Genomic DNA, 10,042 nt, shown 5'->3' with positions numbered 1-10,042 from the left:
CATTATACATAACTAGCTCATACTGTGAAGCAATTATTTCCGCGAGTTTTGAGCATAATCCCAATGTGGTAGTCACACATAAAATTGGTTCAACACTGTTAGATTATTTTATGAAATATTTTGAGATATTGGTTGATTAAATAGGTTGAAAAAGACTCTATGTACAGTTGATAATGGTGATTATTGGTTGCTACAAACTTACACTTAATGGAAGAGATTTGTGCCTAATTAGATCTTGTAAGTCTAGTACTCTAGATCCTTGAAAATGAATAATTTCGATCGAGTATAACTCAATAACATACTGTATCTATATCTATTCTTATGATTAATTACTAGTTGTACAACCTCCTGAGTGAAATACTTTCATCCATGATAAACCTATTAGTCACAAATACATTTTAGTTTAGTATAAGAGAGCTGGCTGCAAGCTCATATTTACGTAAACAAAAACTTGCACTAGTAGAGAGCTCCATTATGTTATTATATGAGTGATGACAAACTTAATGTCATAACAGATGTTATATTATTCTCTCTAACGATTTTGTTTTGTTATTAATTAGTTATCTAGCAATCCACTACCATCACTTAACGATAGCCAATACTACATTCATGTTAACTATTTTACCCATGATGAGACCAAGAAGTTTGGTGTTGAAGCAAGTTAGACCTACTACAAAACCTTGATTGCCTAAGATTAATAGTCATTCAGGTTTGGAGTTCTTTGCAACCTAAATACACCCTTTTAACAAACCAACATTCATGTTTTCCATGGCAAGAAGAACTAATAAAGCAAAAACACAACTCTAACTCAAGTACTCAAACCAATTTAGGGCATCTTAAGTGCTGCAAGGTAAAGCTCTTTTGGGTTCAGCTCAACTGTTCAGCGCTCAATTGATCCAGCCTTTTCTGCTTGCTTTTGAGAAAGCCCCTTGAGTCCTCACGAGGAAGAAGATCGACAATGGCCCGTCCAAAATTAAAGGTTCAGAATGGTGGTGGGGTTTCTTTCCTTTTCCTGCATAAGTTATAAAGAGCATATGCTACATGTGTGGTGCCATTTATGCCTATTCTAGTATTCTTGACGGTGGAGCAATGGACAGCCTTGTCAGAATTTCACTCTTATAGCATGCGTGTACTTTAGGCTATAGTTTTGATATTGGATGAACTTTTAACTATAGTTACATCTAGATTGAAATTTTATCCACGAAGTTTTTGAGTTACAGTAGTGATGCAAAATATGACTGTCAAATTTATTTGCATAAAAGTTTGAGTTTGATTCTTCCGTAATTTATTTGTTACACAATGTTTCATTCTGATTTTTTTTTTAACTTTGAGGAAAAAAAAAATTTAAACTCAAAATCTCATCTATCATTATTAAGGTAAAATATTATTAGATCAACTAGGTCAGAGATAGCACAAGTTGTTTGACATTTCTGAAGCTATTCTAATTCAAGACTAAAGATTCAAGTCAAGTATCGTGCTAGATCTCCCTGTCTTCTCCACGTTCCTTTTCTCTGTCGAAAGCTCATAATTCTCTGCAATTGGCCCCCCTACCGGGCCTACTAGGAGAAAAGCCCAACCCAGTAGCCCCGTACCCGCCAAAACCGTTAGTAGGCTTACTGTTACGCATCGTATCCAATTCCCACGCGTACAGTTCGGATAGGGTTTTTGACCCGTACCAAACAAAACCCAACCAACCCTCTCTTCTTCCCTCTTTAACCTCACACACACACACACACACTCTTCCATTCACGACTCTCACTCCTCATCTCTCTCTCTCTCTCTCTCTCTCTCTCTCTCACTGAGGCTTGAACTTTTCAAGCTCTTGAAAATGAGCTCTCAGCTTTTCAGATCCGCTTCCAGAGCTGCCAGGTCCTTCCTCTCTGCTCCCAAGACCTCTCGCTTCTTCTCCGGTGAGCTCTTTCATTTCCTCTCTGTTTTCCTTTTCAGTCCTTTTATGAACTTGTGTTCGTGATCGGATCGTTCTCAGATCATCGATCAAGTTCGTTTTGTTTCGGCGTTTCGAATTTATTGAAATGGTTGGCGCTTCCGACAGTTTTGGAGCGGCAATCTGTTTGTTTTCATTGAAAGTGGAATGATTTTGCATATGATTTGTGTTGTTAAACGTAAAAGGATTTAAGCTTCAAGCTTTGACCATGAAATGAGTGGAGTTTGTTGGATTTGTGTTTACTTATACTTTTCCACGGAACCGCTTTCCAGGAATTGCTTTCCGTCTATTCAAAATAGAGTTAACTTTTGTATGTAATCATTGTTAATTATTTGATTTGCAAAGTTTTCAATTTTGGCTGTGGATTTGACTAATGTGGGATCCACTGTGAATTTGATGCCAAGAAAGACAATTTTAGATTGAACATGTTATAATATTTTGATATTACTGAGAGTGAGATTCTTGAACTAATATTTAGATCTGCACAGTTAAATATTTGGTTTTAGAATTTTTGTATTGAATTTCATGATCATCTTTGAGGAGAGACCATGAGAATGCATATTTGTAATTGCATATTTGTAAGGGTTTTTCTTGGTACAAAAAGCAATAAAAGTTTTAAAGTATGCGAGTAATTAGTAATTGCATATTTGTTACTCGCGGTTTTGATTGATCACATATATTTGTAAATGTGTTGCCCCCTTTGCATATGGTTGCAAGGTTTCTAATTGGGTGTCATGTTGTCTCCTTTTGCAGAAGGACAAGCTGTAGCTACTGCAGCAGCAGTAACCTTACGTGGAAAGGTGCCTGCCTTTGCTTCCAAATTTGGAAGAGCTGGTTCTGAAAATGCATCTTGGGTATCAGCAGCCCTCGCTGTTCCTGCTGCAGGTATATAATATAAATTTCATTTTTCTTTTTGTTTTGTTTTTGTCTTTTCGTGTTTCAATTCTTTCTTTTTTTTATCTCTGCAAGTGCTGTTAAATGGTTTCTGTACTTAGTTTCTTGAAATGTTCTAGACTGCTAAGAGGACAGTTTTATTGTAATAAATTTTGACTTGGCAAACCAAGACCAGGCAAATATGTCTGATCTTCTACAACAATTATTTTGATTCTCCTAACTCTTAAAATAAGGAGATATACCGCCCATGTATGTTTATCTAATGGATGTGGTTTTGTAAATAGCATCATGGTCTCAGAGTCTCAGATTTTGTAGAAAGAGGTTATTGTGTTACTACATTATCATTTTTTTTTTCCAAGTGATAGAATAGGGGAATGTGAGATAATGGCTTAGAAGTAAAATGTCTGATCAGAAAATTCAGTGTCCATGAGTGTGGGTTAAGAGGAAGAGTAGCCTTGTCCCTTGCCCAGTGTTGGCATTGTGGCTTCTGGATGATGTTTTTTTGGCTTGAGTGTTTCTTTCCTAATTCCTCTACTATCAAACTTCTGCTGATCACATTTTATACGATCGTTCTAGTAATAGGTCTTCAATGGACACATAATCTTTAGTTCGGAATTGTAAGAAAATAGACTGAAATAAATTTAAGATATGATTTCTTCATGCTGACGGTTAATTGTTATGCCAGGTCATTTTTTCTTTCAAAATTTCTTATGATTTGTTATTTTTACATTGAATCTGCAACTGTAATGCTAACATATTTTTGTTTCCTTTTCTCTTATCTCTAGCTTACATGCTCCTGGACCAGGAGGTTCATGCTGCAGAGGTACTTTGAATAACTTGTTCCTTTTTCTTTTTTTTTTACTGTTAATTAGTATATCTTTTGTGTGTTCTTATAAAGCTTTTGTTCTCTAATCAGTATGAGCGCACTTTCATTGCTATCAAGCCTGACGGAGTTCAAAGAGGACTGGTAAGTTGCCCATTTGACCTGTGTTCATCCCTGAAGCATATTCTATAGCTGCCGCAGTCCGTGTGGCTTTTGTACTAAGCCTTTTAATTTTTTATTCCAGATTTCAGAAATCATAGCTCGATTTGAGAGGAAGGGTTTCAAACTTGTAGGCATTAAAGTAGTTGTTCCTTCAAAGGATTTCGCACAGAAGCATTATCATGATCTAAAGGAAAGACCATTTTTCAGTGGCCTTTGCGACTTCCTTAGCTCTGGACCTGTGATTGCTATGGTTAGTACAACTAAAGTTCATCTATTCTTTTGGTCTGAACTTGATTCATCTTAATAAGATTAGAACCTCTCCTCCTGCCATACTCATTTTTCAACTTACAGGTCTGGGAAGGAGAAGGAGTGATCAAGTATGGCCGTAAACTCATTGGAGCTACAGACCCACAAAAATCAGAACCAGGAACTATCAGAGGTGATCTGGCTGTTGTTGTTGGGAGGTAATAGCTTGAACTTAAGTAGTTGAAAACTTTATAATAGTTTGTTACCTCCATCCCCTTGAACCTACACTCTGTTACCTCCATCCCCTCGTTAGCTTATGAGCTCTGATATTGCTCATTCCTTAACCAACTGGTTGAATATATCACTTTCTTGTCAAATTAATGTGGTTATTCTTTTGCCATCAGAAATATCATTCACGGTAGTGATGGTCCGGAGACTGCTAAAGACGAAATCAACCTGTGGTTTAAACCAAATGAGTTGGTTAGCTACACCAGCAATTCAGAGAAGTGGGTGTATGGAGTCAACTAGTGACGTTTTTGGTTTTCTAAGATCTTCCGGCAACGTAGATCCCACATGAAGAGTGGGGAAAGTAGAGATTATTGTTAGAATAAAATGTTTTCATTGAGGTGAGTTGAAATTGTTGCTTTTCAATGAATACAATTCTTAATGAAATTTCAAATAATCCTGTTTTGGTGCCTCAATTCTGTTTCATTTTGGTTGTGCTGGGTTGGTAGTAATCCGACTTGAGGAGTTGAGGTTGAGGGGAAACTAGGTAGTAGTTTTATATTGGCGAGATATTTACATGTCATGACTCATGCCTGTGTTCTCTAACTTTTAAGAGCCAAGGAAAGCTACTTAATTACGGCCATAAAACCAGAAATCCGCTTAGACTGTAGAAGTTAAGTGGGGTTTTTCAGACCACAGAAAGAATTGGATTGTTCTCGAGTTTTACCTTTGATTTTGTTTGCTTGTTTACATATCAATGGTAGAACACAATCTGTGAATTGGGGATGAGGATTACAATAACATTACCATTCCTGAAGTTGCCCTCTACCCACATATCATCCCCGCGCCATACTCCATTATGAGTTATTTGGATAATCGTTCTCCATTATGAGTTATTTGGATAAGTGTATGCAACAGGCTAGTCAATATATATGTATTAAGATTAAAATCACATGTAATATTGTAATATATCCTTGAATTTCAATTTATTATAAATTTTTTATTTTACAAAATGTAATTTCTAAAGCCTAACCCTAAATGAACAAGGATGGGGACACAACACCATCCCCACCTATCTCCAACTTTATGAAGCGGGGCTTTGTTGAAAAAATAAATAAATAAATAAAAGCTCTGCTTATTGATGACATGTTTACTTAGTAGGAATGAAGAAACTCATGAATTCTAGGGTTGTTAAGAAATAAGTTCATGATCTTAAGTGAGACACACTTTCATTCCAATTCATTTATAAATGTAGGAGTTATAATCGATTCTCTTGTTTCAATACTCATTCCATGTAAGTAAACGTATCATAAATATAGATGCACTATGTACTTTATTTAAAACGTAAATTCACCATCAATATATCTTTAAGTCGGAAATCCTTCTCTTTTAGGATTTTCTTTTCCGTTGTATTTAATTTGTCTCTAATTTTGTACAAGATTTATAAATAAAAAATAAATCCCAAATCAAAGGACTTGTCTACAGAGAATGAATATACCCCTCGACACGTCAGCGTGCGCCTTATTATAGGGCGGTTCCAGCTTAAGCCTACCCTCAAAACCTTTTCTGATATTTTCTCCCATTGGATTCCCAATTCAGGTCCGCCGAGCTTCGCAGCTCTTTCCCCCCAGTATAAATACAAGTCTTCCCTCACCGGTCTTCGCTTCCTTTACCCCAAAATTTACACCTCTCTGCGTTTCTCCTCCGAAGCCCTAAGCCCTAATTTCAATCAGTCTCCGTTCGATTCGCGATTCGTGATTCGTGATTCTTCGTCGTGTTTCTGCTCTCTAATTCGGTTAGTTCTTCTCCTTAATCTTCCTCTGAACTTTCATGAACTCTAGGTTTTGAGCTGAAGTTCTTCTTGGCTATAATTTGCGTTTGCTTTGTGGGAAATTGAGGGAGAACGATTGATTGTGTTGTATGATGCTTTGGTTTTAGTTGAGAACTTGGAAGTCAGCTGCGATTTTCGTAATTTTAGGGTTTATGAACCAATAATCGATCTGAGATTTAATTCCTGCTCTTTTCCTTTTCGTTTTGTTGCTTTCTCAGAAAACAATGGTTTTTTTTTTTTTTACCAAAGAATCAAATTTTTTTTTATGTATGCTGGGCTTCCTTCGTTGTTAAGTTTTTCTTTTTTCCTGACAATTTGTATGTGGAGACTTAACGTTTATGTTTCAATCAGATGGCGGCCGGTAAACCCCTTACAACTGAGGCCATTGCTCTTACAGAGAAGAAGATGGACATGGCATTAGGTATTGTTTTAGTCATTGTCTTTTTGTGTTGTGGATGATTTGTTTATGTTGTTCTCTTTTCTGTTTATGATAAACTGATAAGTGTGGTAATTTTTGTCAATGTAGATGACATTATTAAAATGGCCAAAGTTGCTCCCAAGGGTAAGAAGCAACGGAGGGTTTCGGTAAGTTTCTTTTTTGATTTTTTGATTTTTTACAGAAACAAATCTTCTGCACTGTATTGCTAGTGGAGTGAATTCTAAAGAGAATTTCTTTCAATGCAGAACAAAAGTCAGACTTTTCTTAAGGGCACTGCTCAAGATAAACCAACAAAGCTACGTCGCTTTATGGACACAAGATCATCCCTTAGACAGGTTTGGGACTGACTTATGAAAGTTAATTTTCTCATGTTGTTTACTTTTTATGCACATTGTCACTAATGTTATTCACCATATGGTAACCAGGGGGTTCTGGCTCAGAGAAGGTCAAACTTCCAGGGGAACCAATTCCCGATTGCAACTGAGGCTGCTCGGAAGGCAGCAGTTGTTCCTCTTCGCAATAGAGCTTTTAATCGTAACAGGGTGCCTAACTGGAAACCAAGGTATTCTTTTATAAAATTCTATTCCTTCAAAGTTGGGGATGCGATTGTTTTCAATTCTTAAGGTGGTGGTTGTCTCCCTAATTGTAGTATCTGATTCTGAATTCACTACAGGTAAATATCGGTGCTTCTCTATTAGTGATGACCTTCTGCAATGTGCTTCAGATAAAATATTTCACCTCCCATAATGGTGGAACTCCTGCATATGATTTGTTTATGCGGCAAGCAGCCAATTTGGGGGTGTACTAAAGTGTTGATTGTTTCTGTAGATGCCATCCACAATAGAATATCTGCATTAGCATTTCATGTTTGTGATCTGCAAAGTATACCATATGTTGAGTGGTGCATATATATTATCATTATGGATATTCTTACTGGGAACTGGAGTTGTGAGTTGAGTCTACTGTTCAGTAATGGAGTTACAAGATTTGGACATGGAACAGTTTTTGAAGGAGTAGAGAAAAGGGAACTCGATTTGAATTCTTGAAGTATGTAGATGTAGCACCAACATTTACTTGAAGTAATCACTGTACATTCTAAATGGCTCAATGATAGGATTATCTTGCCTAGAAGCCAAATGGGTGTTACCATCATTACCTTAATCTGTTTGGAAGCTGACATGTGTTTGGTTTTGAAGTCAAGTGAAGGTGTCACTGTTGAACAATGTGTTGGTTTTTCTGCAAGCTGTTATATCACTAGTCATTGGTTCCTTCCATTTTGCTTTAGTCTTTGTCTTCGGTTGTTGGTCTTGCAAATAAGTATTGCCATTTCATGATTTGGGAGGAAATATCAGACGGTTCTTTTCCTTTGTTATGAGACGTAGGGTTTTCAGGAGGCATCTGCCCGAAGTTTTCACTCTTTGATATAACACTGAATGATACTTCACACTCCTCTGTGTTCCCTGGTTTTCTTTCATCTACTTTAAGGTGCACTGACTGGAATTAAAATGGGTAGCTGAACCAAGCATCAGCTCCTGATTACAAAAGAACAAACTAAAGAACAGTCCTTTTGTTCAGGTTTTTGTGTGTTATAATCTTTTTCACATTGGATAACAGCGGGGATGAATGTTCAGGTGGGGTGAATATTCAGTTGATGAATGTGTAGTTTGAGTAGGGCAGAAAGCTCTGCCCCTATTGTGCTTTTAAAATTTTATTGTGGGTGGCAGCTGGGTTGGTCCTGTGGTATTTTTGTGGTCAGTGAACCATAACCTGTCTCTGGTCTTCCTTCACTATGTGTCCCCTTTTGAGCTGGAATTATTAGTCATTGGGGAAGACATTTGTCCATTCAATTGAATAGGGAGTGAGCGCCCTGTTGTGAATCATCTCTTCTGCTGCAACATGTCTGATCTTGAGGGTTTTGTGAAGCATTTGCTGGTAGTTTGAATTCAGATCATGGTCTGTTGAGGGAGCTTTTACACAATAAATGGGAGCTACACTGCTGATAGATCATCATTTTTCCGTTGACAGTTTTGTCCTCAATTGGTTTGTCATGTTAATTGGATAGTGTATGTGATATAATGATGGTGAGGCACTTTAAACTTCAATCCAGGCGTATGCATATCTCCGCATGGTTCTCTTGCAATTTCTTGGTTTTGGCGCTGGCATCATTTCTGATTCCTAACTTAAATGTATTTGAAAATAAGTTATGGCCAATCATCAACCATATTTTGCTATTTCTGGTGCAGGGCTGGTGCTCCTAATCAGAGAAGGGCTGGAAATGTTGGCTTTGGCACCAAGGTATTCATTTTGACCTCCTTTATCTTATTCATGTCAAGATACTTTGGTATTGGGGGGGTTTGAGAGGCTTAGTGGTAACGATTGCTTTTCCTTGGTCAATGCGGCTTTTACAGAGAAGCCATGATTTGAAGTATAAACACAATCTTCTTTTTTCAAATGGAATCTATGCCCTTAGTTGATGTACATTGTTTGTTAAATCTAGCAATATCTCCTCATGAGCTGTTGTGTGATGATGTCTGTTCCTCATGGAGTTTGCATTTGGTATGCAGCTTTCCCCACAGCAGCAGCCGCAGCAGCGTCAGCAGCAGCAAGAGAATGTAGTTGCTAATCAGAGGCCTCAAACACTTGATTTGCTGTTTGCAAACATGAAGGAGCAAAGGATGAGGGCCCAACCACCACACCAGAACAATGCCGTACCACAACGTAATAGGGGCCAGCCAAGGCTCCCTTGGGGAAGAGGCGGGCGATTTGGCAACTAATTCAGACACAGTTAATGGACCTGCTAGAAGACAATTGCCTGAACTGATACTACGCCTAGATGCAGCAAGAGACTACTACGCAGCTGGAAAGTAATCATAGGCAAAATATAATGGCCTGTTCTACTTGTCTGTAGGCCATTATTTTCTTTCTTTTGCAACATTTGGTATCCATTTTGTTTCCTTCACTGACTCTGTATATAGTAGTCTCTTCTTTTTGGACTACTGATTCCCTTTTTCAAAGTATAAAGTTGAATTTTAATATCCTTCTTGTGTCCGGTTGATTTTCATTATGCTATTGTTTCTTGTCATTGGTGTACAATGGAGGAGCTATGTAGTTTATCACTAGGGCATCTGCATCTGCTTTGTTCTTATTTTTCTCCTAGGTTTTGGGATTTAGGATTTAAAGGAAGATTTCAGAGTAAGCTTCCCGCTAGTTGCTTTTCTGGTTTTGTTGTTCAGACCTGATTCTTTTTCACCATTTGCGGTTAATTGTGCAGAAGATGAAGATGTTAGGAAAAAGATCTATGAGCGATTGTTTCTAACCAATTTACATTCACCCTAATCAGGTTAATCAACTTGAAAAACAGGAGTCTTGGTCAAATTGGTAGGTGCTTCTCTTTTCCTCTTCATCAGCAGCCGTATTTCTAAGAGGAGTGCAGCCACAACAAAGAAAACAAGAACACATAAATATGTAATCTTTAAC

At 37.5% G+C, this 10,042-nt stretch overlaps 2 protein-coding genes across 2 annotated transcripts; both read left to right on the top strand.

The window, feature by feature from the left end:
* The first annotated feature begins 1,720 nt into the window (after positions 1 to 1,720).
* LOC112177837 (nucleoside diphosphate kinase 3) lies at positions 1,721 to 4,771 on the top strand. The gene is made up of 7 exons (XM_024316087.2): positions 1,721 to 1,910; positions 2,699 to 2,830; positions 3,625 to 3,662; positions 3,756 to 3,806; positions 3,907 to 4,074; positions 4,176 to 4,288; positions 4,475 to 4,771. Exons 1-7 carry the CDS (start codon positions 1,829 to 1,831, stop codon positions 4,596 to 4,598), a joined length of 708 nt encoding a protein of 235 aa, XP_024171855.1. The 5' UTR covers positions 1,721 to 1,828; the 3' UTR covers positions 4,599 to 4,771.
* A 1,078-nt stretch (positions 4,772 to 5,849) lies between these two features.
* On the top strand, positions 5,850 to 9,602 carry LOC112176805. Its single transcript, XM_024314891.2, has 7 exons — positions 5,850 to 6,090; positions 6,478 to 6,547; positions 6,653 to 6,711; positions 6,811 to 6,900; positions 6,991 to 7,127; positions 8,809 to 8,860; positions 9,130 to 9,602. Exons 2-7 carry the CDS (start codon positions 6,478 to 6,480, stop codon positions 9,337 to 9,339), a joined length of 618 nt encoding a protein of 205 aa, XP_024170659.1. The 5' UTR covers positions 5,850 to 6,090; the 3' UTR covers positions 9,340 to 9,602.
* Positions 9,603 to 10,042: the final 440 nt, after the last annotated feature.

This window comes from Rosa chinensis, chromosome 7 (assembly GCF_002994745.2).
Source record: "Rosa chinensis cultivar Old Blush chromosome 7, RchiOBHm-V2, whole genome shotgun sequence".
NCBI classification, from domain to species: Eukaryota; Viridiplantae; Streptophyta; class Magnoliopsida; order Rosales; family Rosaceae; genus Rosa; species Rosa chinensis.
This window is presented reverse-complemented; position numbering and strand designations above follow the sequence as displayed.

Coding starts and splice junctions, on each gene's coding strand:
- LOC112177837 (XM_024316087.2), top strand. CDS start 1,829: ATGAGCTCTCAGCTTTTCAGATCCGCTTCCAGAGCTGCCAGGTCCTTC. Junction 2,831..3,624: donor CCTCGCTGTTCCTGCTGCAG/GTATATAATATA, acceptor TCTTATCTCTAG/CTTACATGCTCCTGGACCAG. Junction 3,663..3,755: donor AGGAGGTTCATGCTGCAGAG/GTACTTTGAATA, acceptor TTCTCTAATCAG/TATGAGCGCACTTTCATTGC.
- LOC112176805 (XM_024314891.2), top strand. CDS start 6,478: ATGGCGGCCGGTAAACCCCTTACAACTGAGGCCATTGCTCTTACAGAG. Junction 6,712..6,810: donor AGAAGCAACGGAGGGTTTCG/GTAAGTTTCTTT, acceptor CTTTCAATGCAG/AACAAAAGTCAGACTTTTCT. Junction 7,128..8,808: donor GTGCCTAACTGGAAACCAAG/GTATTCTTTTAT, acceptor TTTCTGGTGCAG/GGCTGGTGCTCCTAATCAGA.